This window comes from Podarcis raffonei, chromosome 2 (assembly GCF_027172205.1).
Source record: "Podarcis raffonei isolate rPodRaf1 chromosome 2, rPodRaf1.pri, whole genome shotgun sequence".
Lineage (NCBI taxonomy): Eukaryota > Metazoa > Chordata > Lepidosauria > Squamata > Lacertidae > Podarcis > Podarcis raffonei.
In genome coordinates, this window is record NC_070603.1 from 121,548,033 (window position 1) to 121,575,551 (window position 27,519).

Genomic DNA, 27,519 nt, shown 5'->3' on the forward strand with positions numbered 1-27,519 from the left:
GACTGAGAGGACTGGACTGCCTATAACTGATCAGGTTAATGGGTTTTGGCCTTACAATTTCTACACTGGGTTATTGAATCCATTTGGAGGCCAGGCTCTCCATTTCTGTACAAGAACCGTGACCTGACAGAAACCTCTTTAGAAGCAGCAACTTGCAGCCATGTCGATGCTCCCTTTGAAGCAATGCCCTGTCCTTGTATGAACTTACAAAACACTTTATTTTTAATTCAATGTGGTTGTTTTGAGGACTGTGCTCAACGGCTCTGGAACTACAGTCATCGCACACTGGATCAACATCTTCATCAAGGTATCTACTGTGACCCCAGGGTCTCCTTCTGGTCCGTCACCTCTAGTGAGCGTATATGTGAAATTAAGGTTTTGTTTTATTTTTTGCTCCAATGAGGTTTTGGCAATCTCTTTTTGTTTAAACCACTCTGAAAAATTAGTATCAGCAAAGTAGGGAGCAGTGATTCTCTTGTTCATTAAACAATTTTACTCATACCATTTGGGGGGTGGGGGTGATGAGCAACTGGAGGACTTAAATTATGAAGCTGTAGAGACCTAGGTAAAAAGTCCCTTTTCTATGCCAGAGGCTCATTCTATGGCACTGGCTCTATAAAATTCCCTGGTGCTCTATAGAATTCAGTGACATTTTGAAAGCTAGCAAATGTATTATTAGATAAACTTTCATAGATTATCAAGAACAATGCATCTGATGAAGTTTACTACATGTACTGCGGCTCCAAAAAGAGAGCTTATGCCACAACAAATCTGTGAAGCTTGAGGGTCTTGAAGATAGAAGACAAGCCCTTTGGCAAATTTAAATCACAATTACAAAAAGTAGGGTAGTGCAGAGATGGTTCAGATGAGAACTAGTCTACAGAGCTTATATGTAGTACGGATGCATGAACTGCAAGCCTCTCCCTAGCAGACAGCCACACTTTGGATATGCTGATGACCTACAAGTAAAGTTCAATGTTTGTAGGTCTCACTATCCTGATTGACCCCCAGAGTGATTTTTCTTTGACTTTTAGGATGCGTTTTTCATGATTTCAAACCTGGCCACACAGACCCCACTCCCCCCAATTTAAAGCAAGTGACAGACCAAGTGAAAACAAGACTTTTAATTATCATCATCGTTCATTAGCATTTCATTTACACCTGTCCAACTTTTCCTTCAAGGAGCTTGAGGCAGCAGTCATGGGTCTCCGTAGCCCAATGTTCTTCACACAACAATTCTGAGAGGTAGCATAAGCTGAGATACAGCGACTGGGCTGAAGTCACCCAGGGAGCTTCGTAGCCAAATGGTGATTTAATCCTTGGTCTCCCACATCCAGTTAATATTCTTCCGCTTTATTCCACATTCTGGAAAATAGACATAAAAGCTGATACACAGCTTGCCCAAAAATGGAAAGAAAAACTTCTGACAAAAGCAGAGTGGATTCAAAAACTTATGGAATACGCAGAAACAGTGAGACTTACCAGAAAAATAAGAAATCAAGATAACAAACTTTTTACAAAAGAAAGGAAATGGTTTACTGAATATTTCCAAACAAACTGTAAATAGATAAGAACATTGGCAGGATTACTGAAATAACCTGCAGTTTTATAAGAGTATACATTTAAAGTAGATGAATAAATGATTACTGTATTTTTCGTCCTATAGGGCGCACCGGCCCATAGGACGCACCTCGGGGTTTTTTTTTGGGGGGGGGGGGAATGAATAAAAAAAAATTATTTCCCCCCCGGCCGCGGCTGCCACCCCAAGCCTCGCACGCCTGGCGGGACCTCCCGCCGGGCGCGCGAGGCTTGCGGACACTCGCCCGAAGCACAGGGAGCCCTCCGGAGGGCGCCCCGTGCTTCGGGCTGCAGGCTGCTGCCCGCAAGCCTTGTGAACCCGCGGGAACTCCTGCCGGGCTTGCAAGGCTTGCAGATAGCTTCCTGAAGCCTGGAGAGCGAGAGGGGTCAGTGCGCACCGACCCCTCTCGCTCTCCAGGCTTCAGCGAAAGCCTGCGTTCACCCCATAGGGCGCACACACATTTCCCCTTCATTTTTGGAGGGGAAAAAGTGCGTCCTATGGGGCGAAAAATATGGTAAGTTAATTCAGGATATGCAGAAAAGATAAGAAACCACAGAAAGGAACGGCAGAAAGAAGGGGAAGGAAGTAGAGTTTTGAAATGTTAAAATCATTGTAAAATTATTGAAATGTACAAAACTGAAAATCATAAATAAAAATTATATATATAAAAACAGAATCCCAGGTTATCTAGGTGGTTTTACTCAGCTACATGAGAATATTGTTGGTTCATCACATATAAAATTATGGTTTTCAAAACAAATATACAGCATGGAGCCTCACCAAGAGAATCCATGATGCCACAGGTCTCCTCCATGACTTCCTTATGCAGAGCTCTCTGGTCAGCATCCAACAGGGCCCACTCCTCCTCCGTGAAATTCACAGCCACATCTTCAAAGGATGCTGGTTTCTAAAAGAAAAAGGAAATAATTCCACCTCAGAGATCGCATATGGAATACCCATTACTCATTGTTGGGTTGTTTTAATGCGATTGCCTTGCTGTGCATTCTGATTATGGGTGTTTATTTTAATGTTATACAGTGGTACCTCGGGTTACAGATGCTTCAGGTTACAGACGCTTGAGGCTAAAGACTCTGCTAACCCAGAAATATCACCTCGGGTTAAGAACTTTGCTTCAGGATGAGAACAGAAATCGTGCTCCGGCGGCGCGGGAGGCCCCATTAGCTAAAGTGGTGCTTCAGGTTAAGAACAGTTTCAGGTTAAGAATGACCTCCGGAACGAATTACTGGTAAGTTCTTAACCCGAGGTACCACTGTAATGGTACATTTTCATGGTGCGTGTTTTGATTTTTAATCTTTCCGTAACTACTTTTTGTTTGTCAGCTCTTTGGAATCCTATTTTAGCATGTTTTAAAAATCCATAAATAATTCTAGCTTTATCTGAAGGGCTTGTTAATAAGAGGTGGCTGGTCATTATTGTCAGAATTTAAACCTTCTTTGAGTGGCCTTCAAAGCCTTTGCTGAGGACAGATTTTAAAGAGGCAAAGCGGAAGAGAGATTCATCCATGCCCAGGCAGGTGAGGGGGACAGAGGCACCCTGGCTACCCTCAGCCCCTCTCTCCCCACTGATCTGCCCCCCTACCTGATCTTGTGCCACAGAAGCTGCATTCCCTCCACTGTGAAGGGCAGGTGGCTGAGGAGGTCTTGTCAGCATCATCCTGTCACCTGTGAGAATCAAAGTTAGTGCGAAGACAGTTGAACTTGCTCCTCTCGGAGGTTAAGTGATGCATGCTTAAGTATACTCAGGCCTTAGGGGGTAAAAAACTTATTTTATTAAAGTGTTTATAAACAGATGTGCTTATACCATTTTATATATCAGCTGTGTGAAAATGCGACTCTCCCCTTTGGGCAAAATGTGCAGGTCCCCATGCATAAAGTAGGGAGTTGTTTTAAGCAAGTACATTTTTCATCTGTGGAAAAAACTGGCGACAAGTGTCTTCCCACCCCCCAAAAAAAACAATTAAAGGACCCCCCGGATTTATTTCACACTCAACAGAAAGAGGCTAATTTGAGATACATCTCATTAATATTTACCCAGGGGGTGGAAAATACTAGAGAGAAGTGTCATTCCAGAAAAGATTAAATGAGCCCAAAGCCTATTTCCAAGAGCCATGAAATTGGGATAAATCCAATTAAATATTACCAAGTGGCCTCTCTCTGGTGTCCGATGCAGCCGTCTCTGCCTCTGAGTAATCAGTCTCCATTTGTGCAACCAAATCCTCTCCCTGAAACAGTAATGATGATTGTGGCGATCACACACAGGGCCCCCGGACGTTTGACGGTCTATTGACCCTGTGCTACCACTGCGATTGCTTTTTCCGCTGCCACCACCCCGTATCTCACGGGGGCACACGGAGTCCAGTCAGTTGTTAACATTAACAAATAATCAAGTTTATTTTTAAATGCAGGAACAAGCTTATAGTTACAGTTAATTTTTCTTGTCAGTTTCTTAATCTTAGTTCCTAACAACTTCAAACTGATTATTCCCAACTATCTATCTGACTCCACCTGACAATTCCTCTTACTCTCTCACAATACAACTCTACCAACCCACACCTAAACCTCCCTCCTCCTTCTTCAGCTCCCAAACCTCAACTCTCAACTCCCAAACCTCAACTGACTTTCAAAACCTCCCACTCTAACTTTTACTCCCCCCCCCTTGCATTCTCACTGGCCAATCACATCACACACTCATTTAACCCTTTCCTTATGACCCACCTAGGAGGCAAATGCCACAATGATTCAAAACACAAAATGGGAAGAAGGATTAGAAAAGGAATGACGGGGTGGGGTGGGGAAACTTCCTTAAATGCTTTCCAAAAAAAGAATGGGCAATTAGTAGAGATTTTTGGGATACGCTCCCTCAGATTCCAAAACTCTTGGGACTATCTAAATAATAATAATAATAATTTTTTATTTATACCCCGCCCTCCCCAGGCAAGGCCGGGCTCAGAGCGGCTTACAAGCAATAATAAAAACAAGATGAATGATTACAACTTAAAAACAAAAATAAAATACAACATTAAAATAATGGAACATTAAAATATTAAAATGTAGCTTCATTGCAGGAGGAGAAGGAAAAGAAAAAAGAAAGAGAGGGAGGGAGGGAATCAAATTGGCTCCAAGCTAAAGGCCAGGCAGAACAACTCTGTCTTACAGGCCCTGCGGAAAGAAATCAGATCCTGCAGGGCCCTGGTCTCAAGAGGCAGAGCGTTCCACCAGGCCGGAGCCAGTGTTGAAAAGGCCCTGGCTCTGGTTGAAGCCAATCTAACTTCCTTAGGGCCTGGGACCGCTAGGGTGTTGTTATTTATGGACCTTGAGGCTCTCTGTGGGGCATACCAGGAGAGGCGGTCCCGTAGGTATGAGGGTCCTAGGCCGTGAAGGGCTTTAAAGGTCAAAAGCAGCACCTTAAATCTCACCCTGTACTCCACCGGGAGCCAGTGCAGCTTGAAAAGCACTGGGTGAATATGCTCCCATGGCAAAAACCCCGTGAGGAGCCTTGCTGCAGCATTCTGTACCCGCTGGAGTTTCTGGGACAGCTTCAAGGGCAGCCCCGCGTAGAGCAAATTACAGTAGCCAAGCCTGGAGATGACCGTCGCATGGATCACTGTGGCCAGGTCGGGGCGGGAAAGGTAAGGGACCGACTGCTTGATGCAGCGAAGGTGGAAAAATGTCGCCTTGGCTGTTGCTGTAACTTGCGCCTCCATGGAAAGGGAGGCGTCAAGGATTACACCCAAACTCTTAACGGAAGGCAATGGCACTAATTGGGCCCCCGCAAGAGAAGGGAGTTGGTCCCTCATCCCCATGCCATCCCGACCTAGCCATAGGACCTCTGTCTTCGAAGGATTTAGTTTCAATCGGCTCCCACGAAACCATCCAGCCACAGCTTCCAAGCATCTGGTCAGTGTGTTTGGGGCCGATTCGGTGTGGCCATCCATCAGCAGATAGAGCTGAGTGTCATCAGCATATTGGTGACAGCCCAGCCCAAAGCTCCGGATAATCTGGGCAAGGGGGCGCATAAAAATGTTAAAAAGCATCGGGGAGAGAATTGCGCCCTGCGGCACTCCACACACCAAGGAGTGGCGTGACGACATTTCCCTCCCTAGTGCCACCGTCTGTCCCCGACCAGAGATAAAAGAGCACAGCCAGTTACGGGCTATGCCCTGAATCCCCACGTCTGCAAGGCAGTGGTCCAGAAAATCATGATCGACCATGTCAAAGGCTGCTGACAAATCTAAAAGGATCAGCAGTCCTGACCCACCTCGATCCAGTTGTCTATGGATATCATCTGTTAGGGCAACCAGAGCCGTCTCCGTCCCAAAACCAGGACGGAAACCGGACTGAAATGGATCTAATGCCGATGTTTCCTCCAGATACCTACCAAGCTGTTCAGCAACCGCTCTCTCAATTACCCTACCCAGGTATGGAAGATTTGAAACTGGGCGGTAATTGGATAGGTCTAAGGGATCTAATGAAGTTTTCTTTAAGAGTGGACACACCACTGCTTCCTTCAGTTCCCCTGGGAATGTCCCTGTGTCAAGGGACAAATTGATAATTTCAACCAGGGGGGTCCGCGCAACATCTGGACACTCCCTAATCAGCCAAGACGGGCACGGATCAAGGAGGCAGGTGGTGGGCCTACCAGCTTGGAGGAATCTATCCACATCAGTAGGGAGTATCCGATCGAAATGGTCCAACACTGGACCTGAGGTCAGTCGAGGGGCCTCCAGTTCAGTCACTGTATCTAAATTGGCAGGGAGGTCACGGCGGAGCAACAGGACTTTCTCTGCAAAAAAGCTTGCGAATGCCTCACAGCTGTGGGTCGAATTTGTGCTTAAATTTGGTTGTCCTCCTAAGGATGTTATTGACCTAATTATTCTAAAAAGTTGTGCCGGGCGAGAGCTAGCGGATGCAATGGAAGCTGCAAAGTAAGATTTCTTACTTTGAAAATGAAACACTCTCACCTGCTGTCCTGCCTGCTGCTTCTCCTCTGCCTGGCTCAGGAGGTAGCCTTCCACCAGGGCCATCGCCTGGGAACTGGTCTCCGCTCCACATTCGTTCACCCAGGTCTCCATCTCTGGTGGAAGGACACTCATGAACTGCTTCAGGATCAGCAGGTCCAGCATCTCCTTCTTTGTGTGTTGCTCTGGCTTCAGCCACCGATGGCAAATATGGTAGAGTCGGTTGCAAATCTCTCGGGGCCCCTGGGCATCTTGGTAGTGAAAATTCCTGAACTGCTGGCGATGTAGATCTGAGCTGTGGGCACGCTGCTCACTCAGGACTTTCTGCAGCGAGGTTCTCCAGGATGCCCAACCGCTCCCAATCTTGGCGGCACTGCGGCCTCTTCCTGCTTCCTTGTCCATCTGCGCTCCAAGGAAACCTCCACGAGGTCTAAGGGAACTCCTTCGTTCTTCTGCCATTGTGTGTCCTAACGAGAGGTGCTACCAAATCCTACAAAGCCAAGACATTGCTCTGTTATAAGATTGCTACACTTTCAGAAGAGGAAAAATGCTCGCTGAGCAAGTGTGGATGAGTCTCACTAGCAACCAGGGCTGGATTATAGTGGGACATTATTATTATTATTATATTATTATTATTATTATTATTATTATTATTATTATTAAATAATTCAATAGTGCTCCTGGAAGAAAAGTTATGATGCAAAATATGCAGGCCAACTTCTATGTCAGCTTTTCTCAAAACATTGGACAAGAACCACTTCTATAATAATAATAATAAATTTATATCCCGCCCTCCCCAGCCAAAGCCGGGCTCAGAGCAGCGCCAGGCTTCTTCCAGGTGGACCTCAGGGTCACTTCATTCTCCCTCCTCACCTTGCGAGACAAGCAGACCTCAGCAGTGCAATACCAGAGGGGTCAGTCTAGCTCTGTCATGGAATTCTACTCAATACTGATCCAAAGCAGATTCCAAGGTATAGTTGCAGAGTAAAAACTTAAAACACGTTGCAGGATTCCGAAAAAATAGACCAAAGGCAACTGATATTTCATCCAGCAGAGCTTTACTGCTACTGAAGGCAAATGAGCATAAAGCATAAATAAATGTTGGAAATGTAAGGAAAATGAAGGTACATTCTTTCACCTTTGGTGGACGTGCCCCAGGATTAAGGCTTTCTGGGAAATGATATATAATGAATTGAAAAAGGTATTTAAATATACCTTCTTGAAGAAACCAGAGGCCTTTCTCTTGGGCATGGTTGGCCAATTGGTGTCAAAGAAGGATAGAACGTTTTTTATGTATGCCACAACAGCAGCAAGAATACTCATTGCAAAGTATTGGAAGACAGAAGATCTACCCACCGTGGAAGAATGGCAGATGAAGGTAATAGATTATATGGGATTGGCAGAAATGACCGGCAGAATCCGAGACCAGGGAAAAGAGACGGCGGAAGAAGATTGGAAGAAATTTAAGGACTATCTTAAGAAACATTGTAAAATTATTGAATGTTAGAACGATGTTGATTTTGAAATTAAGTGGTTTTTAGCTGTAATGATTATGTAATTAAGAAAAGAAAGGTCAAAAATTATATAGAAATTAGGGGAAGGATTTGCTGAATTGAACTAATTAGAGATTGGAATACAGAATGGGGAGGTATGAGGAGGTCGGGAAAGTAAGTTTTATGAATATAGGGGATTGAAATTATACTTGTTGCATGTGTTTTGTATGTATTTTTATTGTTTCTGTTTGCTCTTTTGTTTTTTCTATTTTATATAAATCTTTAAAACTTTCATAAATATCCATAAGAAATCCAGTTGCAGAAGGCTTAAACTTACAATAACTTATAATAAGACTAAACTTTAACACCAAGCATACTATCTACAGACCACACCAGAAAGAAGAGAGATAGAAAGTGAAACCCAGGCTCCTTCTGGCCTCTTTTTAATAGTCAGCAGGACCTTGAAGAAGAGATAACAGAACCAGTTTAAGCCAGCTGTACAGTCGTACCTTGAGTTACAGACCCACTGAAACCCGGAAGTACCGCAATGGGTTACTTCCAGGTTTCGGGGGTTGCACATGCGCAGAAGCGCTAAATTGCACTTTGCACATGCGCAGAAGCACCGAATTGCAATCCGCATGTGCGCAGACGTCGCAGGTTGCGAATGTGCATCCTGTACGGGTCACGTTCACGACCTGAGCGTCCACTGTACTGAGTTTCTCTGAAGGAATAACCCAAACATCAGGAACCTTCTGCTTGTTTTTTTCACACAATCTTCCAGAACCCTCTTTCTGCACTAAGAAATGCAAACTGACATGTTCCTCCCTTTGTTTTAAAACAATGTGAGTGTAGTCAACGGTTGTGACTGAGAAGTGAGTTGCTTGGTCACAAGCCATTGGTAAGAAATCCCTTGGGTCCTAATGAGTTGCCATTTCAGTGATGATTCAGTCTACATTTAATCCCAGCAAACACAAGGTGGCTTTCCTGTACTTCTCAAAATACCTGTACACAGTCATTATATGTAGATTCATCACTGCCAGCAAAAAAAAAGGCAAATAAAAAATGCTGGAAGGAGGCTTAGAAATGTCTCCTCTTGTCCATTCATTCAATGATAATTCACACTACAATGAAATTATAGAACAATTTTGTACATGTCCACTCAGAAGTACAGTTGTGCCTTGGGAAGTCAAACGGAATCCGTTCCGGAAGTCTGTTTGACTTCCAAAATGTTCAGAAACCAAAGCGCGGCTTCCGATTGGCTGCAGGAAGCTCCTGCAGCCAATCGGAAGCTGCAGAAGCCCCGTCAGACGTTTGGCTTCCAAAAATAGTTCACAAACTGGAACATTCACTTTTGGGTTTGTGGCGTTCAGGAGCCAAAACATTTGAGAACTAAGCTGTTCTAAAACCAAGGTACGACTGTACATCTCCTTTTGTTTTTGGGCCTTACTCCCACATAAATTAATATGCAGATAGGGTTGCAGTAATCAGGTCACATTAAGATTGGTTGAAACTGTACGGATCTGCAAGTGGGGCAGAAAAATGTGGCTCTTTATAGTACAAAAATGCATTGGTCTGGTTAAAGGAAGCAAAACCTAAAGCCTTTAGCAGCCAGGTGGTGCTTAAGTTCTGGGGCTTTGTTTATCTTCCACAGCTCCAGGAGTTTGCTTTTAATTTTCAAATATTCGGTCCATTTTTAATTCTTCTATCCGTGGCTTCCAGATTTTTGCCTAAAGGGAGGGATTTGTGCACTGTGTTAAATAAAGAAAAGGGACAGCTTGAGGGCACAGAATATGGCCACTGTAGCCCAAGATGAGGTTAATCCTAAAGGGCAGAAATGGCCAATCAAACCACTGGTCCATCTTGCTCAGTAGTGTCCACATGTAACTGGTAGCATCTCTCAGGCTAAGGCTTCAGAAAGGAGACATAAAAGGTGCAGTAAAATAAATGGTCACCACCAACCTCCCTTCCCTTGCTAAGCTCGTAACCATCCAGCTTCCCCCCATAACAGGGGAATCTGTGAATTATGGTTCTTTGCAGGTTGGGGGTGGGCTCCCTCCATTACTTCTTCTCCCCCATTACAGCCATTTGATTCTTCCGATTACTAGGCCTCCAATAGTTCTTAGTAGTGTTGTGAATTCAGTCTCAAATGATCCTCTCCGTCTCACAGGCATTGCACGTCTGAATGGGCACATGCGTGTCTTCCAGAACCCTTGGTGAAGCCACTGCCTGATTAATGGGGAGGGGCTACTAAATCTAATCAAAGCTCAATTGGAGATACACTTGCACCGAGACCAACTTTAAATCCTCCCCTCCTCCCCGCAATATTTCAAAACGCAGCTCCTGCCTTTGCACACAGGGAGAGAAAAAGGCTGCCCTCCTTGGTTGGGGGGACATCCTGGGTGGATCAGGTCCCCTTTGCACCCTCTCCTTCCTGCAGCACTGGGGCTCCCCATCGCCCAAATGCACAAAATAAGGGGGGAATAACTCACCGGGTCCCCTCAATGCAGCGCTGGGAGAGACAAAGACCACGTTCCTCCCCCCGGGAAAATCCAAGCAGGAAGGGGCTTTGAAGGGAGGGGCTTTCTCTCTTGGAGGACTCTGCAACCCCCCCCCCTTATCTCCCGCCCTATTCCCTTCCGCTCTAGGAATCCAGTTCGGATCGCTTTAACCCTTACAAAGCCTAAAAGGCGCGAGGGGCAGGAGGCGGGGCGGCTGCTCTTTGCAGGCAGAAGCTCCCGGGTTCAATCCGTGGCAGTTTCCCAATTATGTAGCAGGAACCCCCCCCCCCCAATCATTCAGTTTGTACAAACTTCACTCACACTCACACACTACATACGCTACACTTCTGTTATAAATTCATAGAAAATCAATCATACATCGGATTGGCACTGTTCCACTTTTATTTTACTCCATGAGGGAAGGACTACAAAAAGGGGAAGGTTTGATACAGGCCAGCCATAATCCCTTGAGCATCCCAGCACATCCACAGGAGCCCCGCCCAGTTGCTATGCCAACCCTGATGGTCCTAGACAGAAGACAATCAAGATAACAAAGAACTTGGATATGGGAGTGGATTCAGCATGGACTGGAACAAAGGACAATGATCAGATCTTCCCTCTGGGGGCAGGAAACTGCGACTACCTTTTGTCTTCTGAAAATGACTCATGAGGAGGGGGGAGAAGGGAATCAGCCAGGTGACAGGACACTCAGGTTACCACCACAACTCATCCCTCAACCCCTCCTTTCTGTAATGTATGCATGATGTTTCTGGGGGTGGGCTTGACCTAGAGGATCGGAATTTCAAAAGTTTTTATAAGGTCTTGCACACCATTTTTCTGTGTCTTTCCTCATTCCTGCAAGTGAGGGGAACACCCTGTTGCAACAGTTCAATAAAGGCCAAGCCTACAGGCTGCTGTTTTGCTCCAAGTTATCCTGGTTGGTGTCTTTGCTTTTGTCCAAGGGAGCCCTCAGATTTTTCCGGTAACATTATGAAAAGCCAGGGGGCAAGTCCTGGGGAAGACCAAAGGGCAAGATCACCTCCTGCTGCACCTGTCCATGAAGGAGGCAAGGAGGAGCCACCCCCTGAACACAGAAGGGTGTTTGAACAGGGTTCTGGGCACGCGTGAAACAAATTCACACAATTCACACCGCATATTATCCTTGCAAAAGGATCCTGGGAGCGGTAGTTTGTTAGAGGCGCTGCTGGGAATTGTGCCTCTTGTGAGAGGGAAGCTACAGTTCGCATAATTTTGGAAAATTTGGCTGGTGGGTGGGGATGCCCTTTAAAGGCATTGATGCGCGCGAAATTCTGTGCGACTGCCATAAAACTTAGAGAACAAGCTGTACTACAAAAAGGTTTTAAATGACAATTTTAGGTTATATTTTAGTGATCAAGATTTAATATATATTTTTAACTGCAACTATATCTGTATTGTCTCTGCTATACCCAATTGCAATTCAATGTATTCCTCTTGTGTTTTGTGATTTTCCTGATATTGTAAGTGAGCCGGAACTGGTCTGTGACCGTAATAATAAAATTCATTCATTCATTGACGCGCGCGGACGCGCTCCAGGGTCTCAAACTTCCGATTCCTAGACCTCTAGGACTGGACTGGTTAAAGCACGCCATAGGATTTCTGGGCTTGGTTGCCTACTTCCATCTCAAGAGGCCGGGCGCCCCACTTCAGCGCAGGGACCCTGGTCCGCCAGGCTCCTCTTTAGGCCTTGCGAACACCAGCCCTGCTGGCTCTTATCTAAGCGCCAACCCACACTTGCTCCCTTGCTGAGTTTGTCTTCTCTGCGGCACTGCCTTATTTTTGCCCTGCAACCGTCTCCACACACCCCCGCCCCATATTTTTTTCGGGGGTGGTGGTGGTTGTGCTTAGTTCGATTTTTCCGCCCTCCCTGCTCCTTGAGGCTCAGACTGTCTCATTAAGTAGGATTGCTAAGGGCTCTCTGGCAAGAACTCGTTGCTCCCTGCTAAGGGTTCTCTGGGCAGCGTGGACTCGTTGCTCCCCCTTCCGTTGTTAAGAGGGGTTGCTAAGAGCTCTCTGGGCAACGTTGGACTCGTTGCTCCCCCTTCCGTTGTTAAGAGGGGTTGCTAAGGGCTCTCTAGGCAGCATGGACTCGTTGCCCCCCCTTCCGTTGTTAAGAGAGGTTGCTAAGGGCTCTCTGGGCAGCGTGGACTCCTTGCTCCCCCTTCCGTTGTTAAGAGAGGTTGCTAAGGGTTCTCTGGGCAACGTTGGACTCGTTGCTCCCCCTTCCGTTGTTAAGAGAGGTTCCTAAGGGCGCTCTGGGCAACGTTGGACTCGTTGCTCCCCCTTCCGTTGTTAAGAGGGTTGCTAAGGGCTCTCTGGGCAACGTTGGACTCGTTGCTCCCCCTTCCGTTGTTAAGAGGGGTTGCTAAGGGTTCTCTGGGCAGCGTGGACTCGTTGCTCCCCCTTCCGTTGTTAAGAGAGGTTGCTAAGGGCTCTCTGGGCAGCGTGGACTCGTTGCTCCCCCTTCCGTTGTTAAGAGAGGTTGCTAAGGGCTCTCTGGGCAGCGTGGACTCGTTGCTCCCCCTTCCGTTGTTAAGAGGGTTGCTAAGGGCTCTCTGGGCAGCGTGGACTCGTTGCTCCCCTTCCGTTGTTAAGAGCGTTGCTAAGGGCCCTCTAGAAGACAGGAGTGCCTGGCGTGCTGTGGTCCATGGGGTCACAAACAGTCGGACACGACTGAACGACTAAACAACAACAACAAAGGGCCCTCTAGGCTTTCTGCTCCTTTCACCTAGTCTGGAGACGCCAGGTTTTGCATTTATGCAAAGGTGTGTCAAAATCAGAAAAGTAGAATGGTGTTTTATTTATTTATTATTTGCAGAACAGGATCATTCCAGGTCGCAGGCAAAGCTCTCTATACTCTGTAGATATTTATACGGTTTCCCCCTTGTGTGAATTCTTTGGTTCAAAACGAGGCTCGACTTCCTGTCAAAGTTGTCACCACATTCCAACCATTGATATGGTTTCTCCCTGCTGTTGCTTGTTTGATGGGACCTCTGACTGAAGCTCTTGACAAATTGTTAAATGGTTTCTCCGTAGCGTGAACTCTCTGATGCAAAATGAGACTTGACCTTGTCAAAATAGTCTCCGCATTCCAAGCACTTCAATGGTGTTTTCCACAGGTGAAATTTTTGATGGTTGCCAAGAGATTTTGATGGTTGCCACTCTCACCTGCTGCCTTTCCTGGTTCTTCTCCTCTGCCCGGTTTAAGAGGAAACCTTTGGCCAGGGCCACCGCCTGGGAACTGGTCTCCGCTCCACATTCCCTCACCCAGCTCTCCATCTCTGATGGAAGGACAGTCAGGAACTGCTCCAGGATCACCAGGTCCAATATCTCACTCTTTGAGTGTTGCTCTGGTTTCAGCCACCGATGGCAGAGATTGTAAAGTCAGCTGCAGGCATATCGGGGACCCTCAGCCTCCCGGTAGCAGAATTGTCTGAACTGCTGGCACTGGACTTCTGAGGTTAGGGTGTCCTTTTCATCCATTGAATCCTGCAAAGCCAAGACATTGTTCTATTGTAAAACTGCTACACTGTCAGAGAAGAATAATGTTCCCCAAGCAAGGGTGGATGAGTCCAACTAGTAACCAGGGCTGGATTATAGTGATGCAATAGCCCTTCTAAAAGGATAGTTAATAAACTAAATGTGCAGGCCACCTTCTAAGCCAGCAGTTCTCATAGTATTGGACCTCTGCTGAGCCTCAGCATGCCTGCATGTGGGCCTCGCAGCCTCATTATCCCCCCTCCTCAGCTTGTGAGAAATGAAAGCTGGAAACCTGTGTTAATATGCTTAAAACTGCCCAGTGTGTTGGCCAGACTGCCTCTGTTACATGCACTCCTGCCCCCATTCAACAGGTTTACTTTCAGACAGGTTGTCACTTGCATTTGATCATTTGCTTAAAAGACCGCTTGTCCGTTCTCAGAAGTGTTTTCCATTCCATCACAAAACACCCCCTCCCCCTCTGCGTGTGTTGCATGTCTGAATGAGCACATGCAAGTGACCATTGCTTAACTAATTTGGGGGAGGAACCATAAATGTAGTGTTATAAGAAAAATGCAGTAGTACCTCTGGTTCTGAACTTAATTCGTTCCAGAGGTACAATCTTAACCTGAAACCGTTCTTAGCCTGAGGGACCACTTTAGCTAATGGGGCCTCCTGCTGCCACCACCGCGCGATTTCTGTTCTCATCCTGAGGTAAAGTTCTTAACCCGAGGTACTACTTCCGAGTTAGCGGAGTCTGTAACCCGAAGTGTTTGTAACCCGAGGTGTTTGCAACCCAAGCTACCACTGTACTGCTCTCTTTCCCTTATGGAGGGAACAGCCCATATGGAGTCCTTAAGTAGGTCCTCTATCGGTAGGAGAAAATAACAGAGGCCAACCAGAGAATATTGAGAAGCAAAGCAGATAGTAAGCATGATCTTTATTAAACTGTTGCAACAGGGTCCCCCGCTCACCCCATGCAGGGAGGGAGGGGAGGAACCTAGAACAATGGTGTTAATTGCCTCCCCTGTAGCTCAAGACCCCCCCCCAAAAGATCATACATACATCACTGGAGGGGCGGTCTACAGCAGAAAACCTGTCTGCCAGGATACCTGATAATGGTCACTGATTGCTTTTACCTGTATCTGAAGAAGTGTGCATGCACACGAAAGCTCATACCAAGAACTAACTTAGTTGGTCTTTAAGGTGCTACTGGAAGGAAATTTTTTTTGCTTTTACCTGGGCATCCTGGCCATTCTTTTGTGATGGTAAATTGTTCCTGAATCCAGGTCACAGGCTCGCCCTATTCATACACAGATATGCCCTTAAGACAGGATTTGTGAGCAAAGAGACAATGGGGAGGCTTTCCCATTTCCTTCCTCCTTGCAGGGAAACATTTGAGGTCAATTTGGGAGAGTCAGAATGGTTTCAGGATTGCTCTCCTGTACTATATATGTAGTTTATATACTTATGTAGGTTTGCCTTGTAAATTTATGAACATATGATTTATTAGACCCTTATAACAGTAGGGAGCTCCTTGACTTTGCAGAGGGACAGAATCTGAGCTCCTTACTTGGGGGGTGTCCCCTGGATGGATCATCTGCACCCTCCCCCAAAGAAGACCTTGGACTCTCCCCCAAAATGCACAATATGGGGGGGTTGACTTACCAAATCTCAGAAGGGCCCCTTGATGGGATCTTGGGAGAGACAGAGGCCACCTTCACACCTCCCACCCCCCAAGTCCAAAGCCAGGCAGGAAGGATTTTGGAGGGGGGGGGGGAATGCATTGCCATGGAGGACTCCACCCGCTTCCCTTCCTCTCTAGGAGACCAGTTCAGTTCCCCTTAACCCTTAGAAAGCTATGCAGGAAGACTGTCTGTAGCTCAGCAGCCGCTGGAAGGGAAAGTCCTTCCCATTCAGAAGCTCCAGGGTTCAATCCTTGGCATTGCCTGTTGAGAAAACCAAGCAGAGAGGGAAGGCCAAGGAGCAGGATCAGCTCCCTCTGTGCCTCTCAAAGGGGGTGGATCATGCTCTGACCCATGCAGGGGAGCTTTGGGCACACGCCAAATACATTTAGAGTGCATTTTTACCAGGGAAGCATAGTTTCTGGAGTTTTTTTACCAGGGAAGCATAGTTTCTGGAGGGTGTCGGGAGTTGTGCCTGTGAGGGGTAAGCTACAGTTCCCATATTTTGGATGGGGGGGTATGTGCTTTAAATGCAGGGTGTGCTCATAGTCCGAGTGACACCCCAGGTTCTCAGGCTTCAGATTTCTTGTCCCAAAGGGTTGGGCTGCTTCTAATAACTGATCAGGTTGAATTGAGAGGAAGTCAATCACATTTTAGTGCCACTGACATAAATGGGGCAAATTAATCTTGACTTACCAATACCAGTGTATCAGTGGCATCAGCAGCTGGGTTTTGTGTGAGTATGAATTAGACCCTGACCCGTCACTTTATCTGTCCAAGGGTCATTTATCTTTTACCTTTACCTTATCACCATCGTGTCCCCATATGTGCTTTTCTGGATTTTACAACCCTTCTACCCCAAAACATGTGTATACATAATAGGGTTGCCATATGTCTGGAATTTTCCGGACATAGTTGGAATACAGCCGTCGGAACAGTGTACGGGCGGAAATTGCTCAAATGTCCAGGAAAATCTAGCAATCCATGTCAGAAGTCTAGATTTTGGTGAATTTCCTTAAAAATAGCTCTAAAACATCACACACACACACACACACACACACGAGAGTGTCAAACCTTGGTTCCTGAACACCTCATTTTGGAATGCTTTGGATTTCAGTGGCGCTGCAGCATGTCAAAATACAGTGGAACCTCAGTTGTCAAACATTTCGGAAGCCGAACAATTTGGAACCCGAACGCCAACAACCCGGAAGTGAATGCTTCCGTTTCTGAATGCGCCTCAGAAATTGAACAGCTTCCATGGCGCGTTTCTCCATTTTTAAAAAGGAATTTGCCGACCGGCAATTGTGCCTTGGTTGTCAAACGGTTCAGAAGTCTAACGGTCTTCTGGAACGGATTACGTTCGACAATCAAGGTTCCACTGTAATTTTATTTATTCCTCTGGATTCTAAGGTTTAAAATGAACTGAGCTGGATTCTAACAGCTGTAGGGACATTTGTGGGGTTGGGATTGGGGAGAGAGAAGCGAGTAGAACCCTCCAAACACTCAAAAAGTCAACTCCCTTCGTCTAGCAGGTGAAAACTTTCTTGTTCTGACACTTTGGGGAACTGACTGCTTTGAATGAAAGGGCTGGTGCTGTGCTGTTCTTGCTGTCATTATTTTTTATGGTTTAACAATTGTTTTAAAGAAAAGATGGTTCTTTTCTTTTTTAGCCATTCTTGCTCTTATCCATAAACTGCCTTTAGTCCCATAAGGAGAAAAGGCAGGGTATCAATAAATAGAAGGATAACACAGTACTGCATAGTCTTTCATGGATTATCAAGAATGATTCATCTGACCAAGTGGACTACAACTCCAAAACAGCTTGTGCCTCCACTGGATTTTAACCCTGATCTCCCAGGTCCCAGACTATTCAATATCTCTCTATTTTATTTCACTTTCTGGAAATAAGACATAGGAGTAAATAAGGTGGGTCCTGGGGGAATTCTTTTCCCATAGTCCTAGAATTGGATGGGTACTTTGTTAAAAGTCCTGCGACTAGCCTATTCAGTCTGCAATTCTGGACACAATTATCTGTAGATTACATTGAATTCAGTGAGGATTCTTTCTGAGAAATGTACAGCTATCATGCCACAAATCATTTCTAGAAATCGTGACCTGTGATGGGTCCTGGAAGTTTAGGGTAAATGCACACTAAATGCATGTTGCTAGCAATGTTTAATTACCAGCAAATAAATAATAATAATAATAATAATAATAATAATAATAATTTTTATTATTATTTATGGCCCGTCCATCTGATTGGGTTGCCCCAGCCACTCTGGGTGGCTTCCAACATATTTTAAAGCATAATAAAACGTTACACATTAAAAAACTTCCCTATACAGCACTGTATCTTTCCTATCAAAAGAAAGAATGGAGATCTCCAGGGTCAAGATTATCGTTCTCCAAAGGAAAACTCAAGAAACAGGAAAAATACAGGAAACAGTAAAGATAACCCTTCTGTCATTTCTAAGCAGGGACATCTCCTTTCAACTTCAGACTTAGAAATATGAGCAGAATAGTTAACCTAGAGGGACTTGTAGGAAACAATGGTACAATGAAATAAAGGCATTATGACCCTCACTCATACAGGGAGATCCCCTCCCTTCCCCCTAAGGATACATTGGCCCAAAATAGTACAGTGGTACCTCGGGTGAAGAACTTAATTCGTTCTGGAGGTCCGTTCTTAACCTGAAACTGTTCTTAAGCTGAGGTACCACTTTAGCTAATGGGGCCTCCCACTGCCGCCACATGATTTCTGTTCTCATCCTGAAGCAAAGTTCTTAACCCGAGGTACTATTTCTGGGTTAGCGGAGTCTGTAACCTGAAGCATCTGCAACCTGAAGCGTCTGTAACCCGAGGTACCACTGTACTTAAATCCCAGATTTTCATTGGTTGGGTAGCTCAAAGCTCCAATGGAATACCATTCTTCATGCCTTGCTGGAAGTGGATGAAAAGAAGGACTGAGAGAGATGCTGTAGCCTTGCTGATAGAGGTTATTTGTGGGGAGAGCAGAACTCCATACCAAAGGCACAGAGATATATGTGAGAGCTGGACACACCTGTGCTTTCAGATGTACACCATGCAGCACAGCCCTGTCCGGACCTATGACTTGCCAGCATTTATTCCTTTCATAGTTTGATTCCATCATGCTTTGCTTGATGGGAAGTGAGATAGGCCCTCTGACTGAAGCTCCGTCCACATTCCAAGCACCGATACGGCTTCTCTCCGTTATGAATTCTTTGATGAGCCGTGAGATGGTAGCTCCGGCTGAAGCGCTTTCCGCATTCCAAGCACTGAAATGGTCTCTCCCCTGTGTGAAGTGTCTGGTGGGAAGTGAGAATTTGCTTTAACCTGAAGCTCTTCCCACATTCCAAGCACTGATACGGCTTTTCCCCCGTGTGAAGCGTCTGGTGGGAAGCGAGAGTTTGCTTCAACCTGAAGCTCTTTCCACATTCCAAGCATGGATATGGTTTTTCCCCTGTGTGAAGTGTTTGATGGGAAGTGAGGTTTACTTTTAAACTGAAGCTCTTCCCACATTCCAAGCACTGATAGGGTTTCTCCCCTGTATGAATTCTTCGATGGAAAGTAAGACGGTCATTCCGAGAGAAGCTCTTTCCGCAATCCAAGCACTGAAATGGCTTTTCCCCTGTGTGAAGTGTCTGATGGGAAGTGAGATTATGCTTTAAATTGAAACTCTTTCCACATTCCAAGCACTGATATGGTTTCTCCCCTGTATGAATTCTTCGATGTGTAGTCAGGCTGTCACTCATACTGAAGCTCTTCCCACATTCCAAACATGGATATGGTCTCTCCCCTGTATGAATTCTTTGATGGGAAGCGAGACGGTTGTTTCGACTTAAGCACTTTCCGCATTCCAAGCACTGATAAGGTTTTACCCCTGTGTGAAATGTTTGGTGTTTAAGGAAGTCTGTGCTTCTTTTAAAGCTCTTACCACAGTCGAAGCATTGATACGGTTTCTCTTCTGAATGAATTATTTCATGCCTAGTGAGATTTGACTTCCTGCTAAAGTTTTTTCCACATTCCAAGCACTGATACTGTTTCTTCCCACCGTCCGTTTTTTGTTGCTGGGACCTCTGGCTGAATCTCTCTCCACTCTCCAAATTTACATTCTGCTCCCTCACTGCGTAGACATTATCGTGGTCTCCTTTATTCTTGGTTTCCAATTCATCACCTTCTGCAATGAAGACAGAAACTGATTAGAGCCTTAGGATGAAACTGGGTTCCAAATTATTGAGCAATGCCAAGGAACAGTTGTAAAAATGGAAGAACTGAAGGGACTTTGATGTGAGGCAGATCTTTCTGGCAGGGGTCCTAAGGTGGGCTGAGAGGCTGTTAGCCCCAGAGCTATGACTTCCTAGTGCGGAGACGAAAATATGTGACTGCCCACAACCAGCTGGCTGCTTAAAATGCACTCCTGACTGCTCCTTCGCAAGTAAGGCTCCTGTCAGGACCCTTCCAGGGGGGAGGAAGAGGGAGATAGTATAGATTTGCAACAGGGGTTTGAGGGAGGTAGCAGCTCAGAGGCAGATGAGGGGGAAAGCTGGGAAATCATGGGGTAGCTGGCTGGAACAACACCCAGCTGACACGTTGTCATTAGAAAGCATTCCAGACCCACCATCTCCCAGAACCCGGCCTTAAAAGTAGGAGAGCAAAGAGCTCAAAGACAGAGGGCATGTAGCAGCACCCGTAGAAGTGATGAATGAGGAAGTGGGAGAGACGGGGGGTGGAGATTCACTCGGGACAACACCATTATCTAAAAGTCTGGGTTCTATAACCTCTCTGTAAAAGGAAGGTAAGAAACTTTTCCTTGGGCCAGAATCCCAAAAGCTCCCGTCTCTGCACTGATCAGCCAATCTGCCCAAACTAAGATAAGCTGCATTAGGGTGTTTTAGAAACTCCCAGGTAAATGTGAAAGGATTTTCCACACTGATCAGCTGACTGGCGCTGAAAGCTGGCCTTCAAGGGGGCTTTGAATTCCCCCCTTTCTAATTGCCACCTGATGTCATAATGTCGTCAGAAGATTGATAGACAGATATGAATGACCACCTGTCAAAGTTGGCTTAGGCATAGGGCAGGGAACTATCCGCCTCACCAGCCAGATCTAGTTCCCCTTGCTCATCTAATGGATCTTAGATGGAACTGTTCAATGTGCTGTCTTGGAACTTTGGAGGGATGCTGTAGCCAGAGGAGACAACACTGGGCAAGACTGACCAATGGTTAGAGCAGTCAAAACCACTTTGCTAATTGTTTAGAAGGGGGAAACTGGAGGAATCATATTCAGAGACAAAACAATATACCATCTTCCATTTGAGGTTAACTGCAGAGGCATTAACTAGATGCCATAGGTGCTGCTGCTGAATTCCAGCACAATGTTGTAGGTTCATCGCATGTATAAACACTTGACTTTCATAAGAGAGATAAAACAGACAGTCTTACTGAGAGAGGCCATGATCCTACAGGTCTCCTCCATGACTTCCTTATGCAGAGCTCTCTGGTCAGGATCCAGCAGCACCCACTCCTCATCTGTGAAATGTACAGACACATCCTCGAAAGATATGGGATCCTAAAAGAAAAAGGAAATATGTCCACCTCAGAGACAGCTCATTACTAGGTTGTCCATTGTCTATAAATTGTTGTGTTGCTTTAATGGCATAATTTTTTTTTGTACAATTTAATTATGGGTGTTTATTTTAATGTTTCAATGGAATTGTTTCATTTCTGTAACTGCTTTTTCTACTCTGTCAGCTGTTTAGAAGCTTACCTTAGCATTAAATGTTATTTAAATTCATACGTAGCACTGCTACTACTAAGAAACAATTCTAGCTGCATCCAAAAGGATAGTTAAGGGGAGGTAAAGGTAAAGGGACCCCTGACCGTTAGGTCCAGTCGCGGATGAATCTGGGGTTGTGGCACTCATCTTGCTTTACTGGCTGAGGGAGCCGGCATACAGCTTCCCGGGTCATGTGGCCAGCATGACTAAGCTGCTTCTGGCGAACCAGAGCAGTTGATGGAAACACCATTTACCTTCCCACCAGAGCGGTACCTATTTATCTACTTGCACTTTGCTGTGCTTTCAAACTGCTAGGTTGGCAGGAGCAGGGACCGAGCAACAGGAGCTCACTCCATCGTGGGGATTCGAACCGCCGACCTTCTGATCGGCAAGCCCTAGGCTCTGTGGTTTACACCACAGCACCACCCGCATGGTAGCTGTTCCTTATTCTCAGGATTTAAAGTTTCCTTGAGTGGTCTTCAAAGCTTTTGTTCAGGTCACATTTCAATTAAGGAAAGTGAATTGATTCTGGCTCAGAGAGGAAAGGACAGAAGCAATCTGGCTGCCCCCAGCCTCTCTTCCCCTACTGATTTGCCCCACTACCTGATCTGGTACCACAGAAGCCGATTCCCCTCCTCCGTGAAGAGAATATGGCTGAAGAGATCTTCCCAGCATCATCCCATCACCTGTGAAATACCAAGTTGATGGAAAGCTTGTCTCAGAGGTTAAGCACTGCATGTCTAACTACAAACAGGCTTTACAAATAGTCTCAACTGTTGAATTTTTTATTCCAATTTTATATTTCAGGAGTGTGGAACTGCATCTCTCCCGCTTTGGGCTTTTGTCCGCAACTCAACACATGTGTCCCCACATTTACAAACAGGGAAATGTTGTTTTGACTTATGAAAAAGGCTGGAAAGAAGTACTTTCTGCTCCAAACACTAAAGGAGCCCATGGAAGTATTTTGCAATTAAACACGGAAGACAAACTGGGATCTGTTTCTGCAATGCTTACCCAGTGGGTGCTTTCTGGTGTCTGTTGGAGTCCTCCCATTATGAGAGAAATCAGTGCTCATCTCTGCAAACAGAACCTTCCCCTGAAACGGCAATAAAAATTCAAAACATGGAATGGGGAGAAAAATTAGAAAAGGCATTACAAGAAGCAGAAACCTTAAGGGTTATTGTATATCCTTCCTTGGAAGCTTTCAAAAAATGTTGCAATTACTAGCGAATTTTGAGGTACGCTCCATCACATTTGAAGTTCTTGGTGCTTTCTAGATTGGAGCACTCACCTGCCAGTTTTCCTGCTTTTTCTCCTCTGCCTGGCTCAGGAGGAAACCTTCCACCAGGGCCACCGCCTGGGAGCTGGTCTCCGCTCCACATTCCCTCACCCAGCTCTCCATCTCTGATGGAAGGACAGTCAGGAACTGCTCCAGGATCACCAGGTCCAGGATCTCCTTCTTTGTGTGTTGATTTGGCTTTAGCCACTGATGGCAAAGATGGTGGAGTTGGCTACAAACCTCCCGAGGGCCTTTGGCCTCCTGGTAAAGGAAATGCCTGAAACACTGGGGCTGAACGTATGAGATGAGGGTGTCCTTAGTCCCTGTGTTCTCCCAGAATCCTCTACTGCTTCCAGTCTCGATGGCATCCCAGCCACTTCCTGCTTCAAGTCCTCTGGAATCTTCCTCCTCCATCGGTACTCCCAGGAAGTCTCCAAGAGGTTCACAGGAACTCCTTTGCTCTTCTGCCAATTTCTGTCTGTCCTAATGAGAGGTGCTAGTAATTCCTAGAAGGCCAAGACATTGTTCTTCTGTAAAATTGCTTCATTTTCAGAATAGGAAGAATGTTCCCTGAGCAAAGGTGGATGGGTCTCAATAGTTAAAAATAGGTAAAGAACCCCTGGAGGGTTAAGGCCTCGGTCCAGTATACCTGAAAGAGCGTCCCCACCCCCATCGTTCTACCTGGACACTGAGGTCCAGCGCCGAGGGCCTTCCGGCTGTTCCCTCACTGTGAGAAGTGAGGTTACAGGGAACCAGGCAGAGGGCCTTCTCAGTAGTGGCACACGCCCTGTGGAACGCCCTCCCAGCAGATGTCAAAGAGAACAACAACTACCAGACATTTAGAAGACATCTGAAGGCAGCCCTGTTTAGGGAAGCTTTTAATGTTTGATGCACTACTGTATTTTAATATTTTGTTGGAAGCCGCCCAGAGTGGCTGGGGAAGCCCAGCCAGATGGGTGGGGTATTAATAATAATAATAATAATAATAATAATAATAATAATAATATCCAGTCAAATTTGACTATGGGGTTGTGGTGCTCATCTCCACTTTCAGGCTGAGGGAGCTGGCGTTTAAACATAGACAGCTTTCTGGGTCATGTGGCTAGCGTGACTAAACCGCTTCTGGCACAACGGGACACCGTGACGGAAACAAGAGCACACGGAAACGCCGCTTAACCTTCCCGCCAGAACGGTACCTATTTATCTCCTTGCACTGCTGTGCTTTTGAACTGCTATGTTGGCAGGAGCTGGGACAGAGCAATGGGAACTCACCCCGTCACAAGGATTTGAGCTGCCCAAGAGGCTCTGCGGTTTAGACCACAGTGCCACCCGCATCCCTAACCAGGGCCTGATTATACTGATGCAGTAGCCCTCCTGGAAAGAAAGTTATGAAGCAAATTATACAAGCCGCCTTCTAAGCCAGCAGTTCTCAAACTATGGGCCATGGACCACTACTGAGCCCCAGCATTCTTCCATTTGAGACTTGCAGCCGCTTCCTCAGCCTGTGAGACGATCTCACTTGAGAACTGAAACAGAACTGAAACGTCAGAGGTATTACTTTGGTTCCTCCCTGCCTCTCTGTGTATTGAAATTATGAAGGAACCCGCAGCTGCATTTGGAAACTAGCTAATACTTAGTAATCCTTTGGGGTCCTAAAGAGCTGCAGTCTCCTCCTCCTCCTCCACCTCTCATTTAGTGCACATTTCATCCTAGAAACAAGAATGCCAATTTCCTGCTGGCCTGAGATCAGGAAGAAGCTGCTTTCTGCAAGCACCTTTATGGAGTAATTCGTGGGTGGGTGCTAAATAACTCCTTACCCCTGATACCTCTTGGAACTCAGCCTACGCTAAGAATGAAGGACCAGGTGCGCAGCCTGGGAGTCATTTTGGACTCACAGCTGTCCATGGAGGCGCAGGTCAATTCTGTATCCAGGGCAGCTGTCTACCAGCTCCACCTGGTATGCAGGCTGAGACCCTACCTGCCCGGAGACTGTCTTGTCAGAGTGGTGCATGCTCTAGTTATCTCCTGCTTGGACTACTGCAATGCGCTCTACGTGTGACCCGGAAACTACAACTAATCCAGAATGCGGCAGCTATACTGGTGACTGGGGGTGGCCTCCGAGACCATATAACACCAGTCTTGAAAGACCTACATTGGCTCCCAGTACGTTTCTGAGCACAATTCAAAGTCTTGGTGTTGACCTTTAAAGCCCTAAACGGCCTCGGCCCAGTATACCTGAAGGAGCGTCTCCACCCCCATCGTTCTGCCCGGACACTGAGGTCCAGCGCCGAGGGCCTTCTGGCGGTTCCCTCACTGCGAGAAGCCAAGTTACAGGGAACCAGGCAGAGGGCCTTCTCAGTAGTGGCACCCGCCCTGTGGAACGCCCTCCCACCAGATGTCAAAGAGAACAATAATTACCAGACTTTTAGATGACATCTGAAGGCAGCCCTGTTTAGGGAAGCTTTTAATGTTTGATGCATTACTGTATTTTAAGATTTTGTTGGAAGCCACCCAGAGTGGCTAGGGAAGCCCAGCCAGATGGGCGGCGTATTAATAATAATAATAATAATAATAATAATAATAATAATAATAATAATGTGGAACACCCTCCCATCAGATGTCAAAGAGATAAACAACTACCTGACATTTAGAAGACATCTGAAGGCAGCCTTGTTCAGGAAAGTTTTTAATGTGTGACATTTTAATGTATTTTTAATCTTTGTTGGAAGCCACCCAGAGAAGCTGGGAAGACCCAGTCAGATGGGCGGGGCACAAATAAATTATTATTATTATTATTATTATTATTATTATTATTATTATTATTATTATTATTATTTTGTTGCCATGCAGACAATCCTATTAACCAGATCCTGGAAGCAGAAACAAGGGAACCGTCTGTCTTGGATCTGGTCCTCACCAACAGGGAGCAATTGAAAATGCATTCTGCTTAGGTCAGCTAAATGTTTCGGACCTGCTTTGCAGCCTCTCCCAACGTTTCAAAATTTGGCTCTGCAGCGCGGGAATCTGCGCTCCCTGATTTGAGGGCTTGGGGGTCCCCTGGATGGATCAGCTGCACCCTCCCCCCAAATGCACAAAATAGAGTGGGGGGTCGACTTACCAAATCCCAGATGATCTCCCACCCCCAAGTCCAAAGCCAGGCAGGAAGGACTATGGAGTGGGGGCATGTATTGCCCTGGAGGACTCCGCTCCCTTCCCTTCTCTCCAAGTTCCTTCCTCTCTAGGAAGCCAGTTCAGTTCTCCTTAACCCTTAGAAAACCACACAGCTGACGTTGTTTACTAGACCCGATAGGGAGCGCTGTTGATTCCACCCCCCCCCCAACCACAGGATTGTTTGTTATCTTGACAGTTTCAGGGAAGGTTTTTTCCCCTTCCCCAAGTAGTTTGGCGATTTAGGGGCTGGGTGACCTTTCTTTCAGCACAGGGACGGTGACCACCTGCCAGACTCTTCTTTAGGTGCAGCAAACGCCAGCAAAGTTACTGTGCCCTTTGAAGCAACGCTACATCCTTATATGAACTTCCGATACATTTCACTTTTTTTTAATTTCATGTGATTGTTTTGAGAATTGTGCTGGAGCACAGATCTACACCAGTCTTGCTTTCAGATGACAAATGTGTCCTTGCGCTCAAAAAATATATTCTTCCAACTGTTCACTTTCCAGTGAAAAATACCGTTTGAAAGATTATTAGATCTAGAGGTAGTCAAATTTTGGTCTCTTTGGCATCAGTGGGATAAGTTAATCTGGACTTCGTCTCTCTGTATGAATAAACACTGTGAACAACATAATTATCACCATATATACTTTTCTGTATTTCATTCCTTTATTCAGCTGACAACCCTTCTGCCCCAAAACTTGAGTATACATATAACTGAGGGTAGCATTTCACACCTCTGTTGAATATAGGCCACAAAAGCTTCTGCCAGAATAAATTGGTTGGTCTTTTAAGGCACCACAGGATTGTTTTTAAGTCCCATGGATTTAAATGGAGCTACAGCATGACAAAAATACTTTATTTTTCTGCTTGATTCTAAGGGTTAAAATGAACTGAACTGGATTCTAAGAGTGGAAGGGATATAGGTGTGGGGACAGAGAATACGGCAGGGTCCTCCAAACAAGACGTGTCTTGTCTCCTCCTCATCCTCCTCTTTTGCCCTCTACACCCTGGGTTATCTTTTCATATTCCTGACTAGCTTCCCCCAACTGCTGGTGCGGCCGATTAAATGAGAATTAAATGATTTGAACGACGTGGAGTTGTGGCTCAACCGTTTCATTGAAGGCCGCATTTTCAGAGAGCATGTTTGCTCCTTGAGAAGCCTTCTTCTCCTTTCTCTGACCTATCATGAGTCCCCTGACCTACCTTCTCCATATTCATGGATCTTGGGGACGGGCCTCGCAGGCATTCATGAGTGGATTTTAAGAGCAAAAGGGAAAGAGGTGTGGGAATATGGAGAAGGTAGGGTCCTCCTAATAAATAACATTATTATTATTAACTTGCAATGCTTTTTGATGCTTTTTATATATGTTGGAAGCCACCCAGGGTGGCTGGGAGAGTCCAGTCAGATGGGTAGGGTACAAATAATAAAATTATTATTAACCATCAAAAGTCAGTAAGATGTACCTGTCTTCTCCCTCCCAGCTCGGAGTCTCCCATTTCAGCAGGAGACAAACCAAATCAAC

The 27,519-nt window shown here is 45.9% G+C and overlaps 2 protein-coding genes and 1 long non-coding RNA gene across 3 annotated transcripts; all 3 read right to left on the bottom strand.

The window, feature by feature from the left end:
• Positions 1-1,109: 1,109 nt before the first annotated feature.
• On the bottom strand, positions 1,110-7,114 carry LOC128409472 (neurotrophin receptor-interacting factor homolog). Its single transcript, XM_053379990.1, has 5 exons — positions 6,561-7,114; positions 3,740-3,821; positions 3,179-3,261; positions 2,360-2,486; positions 1,110-1,365 (listed from the first exon to the last, which is right to left on the bottom strand). The coding sequence occupies exons 1-5, from the start codon at positions 7,014-7,016 to the stop codon at positions 1,313-1,315; spliced, it is 801 nt and encodes a 266-aa protein (XP_053235965.1). The 5' UTR covers positions 7,017-7,114; the 3' UTR covers positions 1,110-1,312.
• Positions 7,115-13,444: 6,330 nt separating this feature from the next.
• On the bottom strand, positions 13,445-16,167 carry LOC128409510 (uncharacterized). The gene is made up of 2 exons (XR_008329231.1): positions 15,733-16,167; positions 13,445-14,076 (listed from the first exon to the last, which is right to left on the bottom strand). It is a non-coding gene; the product is annotated as an uncharacterized LOC128409510 (long non-coding RNA).
• Positions 16,168-19,781: 3,614 nt separating this feature from the next.
• LOC128409483 (zinc finger and SCAN domain-containing protein 31-like) lies at positions 19,782-26,057 on the bottom strand. Its single transcript, XM_053380007.1, has 5 exons — positions 25,941-26,057; positions 22,835-23,328; positions 22,558-22,639; positions 22,147-22,229; positions 19,782-19,947 (listed from the first exon to the last, which is right to left on the bottom strand). Exons 2-5 carry the CDS (start codon positions 23,234-23,236, stop codon positions 19,891-19,893), a joined length of 624 nt encoding a protein of 207 aa, XP_053235982.1. The 5' UTR covers positions 23,237-23,328; positions 25,941-26,057; the 3' UTR covers positions 19,782-19,890.
• Positions 26,058-27,519: the final 1,462 nt, after the last annotated feature.

Bases quoted from the DNA above. Each gene is read 5' to 3' on its own strand.
- LOC128409472 (XM_053379990.1), bottom strand. From the start codon at position 7,016: ATGGCAGAAGAACGAAGGAGTTCCCTTAGACCTCGTGGAGGTTTCCTT. The intron at 3,262-3,739 runs GTAATATTTAAT...TGATTCTCACAG, and splicing joins CACCAGAGAGAGGCCACTTG to GTGACAGGATGATGCTGACA. The intron at 1,366-2,359 runs GTGAGGCTCCAT...TCTATTTTCCAG, and splicing joins TGGCATCATGGATTCTCTTG to AATGTGGAATAAAGCGGAAG.
- LOC128409483 (XM_053380007.1), bottom strand. From the start codon at position 23,236: ATGGAGGAGGAAGATTCCAGAGGACTTGAAGCAGGAAGTGGCTGGGAT. The intron at 22,230-22,557 runs GTAAGCATTGCA...GGTATTTCACAG, and splicing joins CACCAGAAAGCACCCACTGG to GTGATGGGATGATGCTGGGA. The intron at 19,948-22,146 runs GTAGTGGGGCAA...TCTTCATTGCAG, and splicing joins CTTCTGTGGTACCAGATCAG to AAGGTGATGAATTGGAAACC.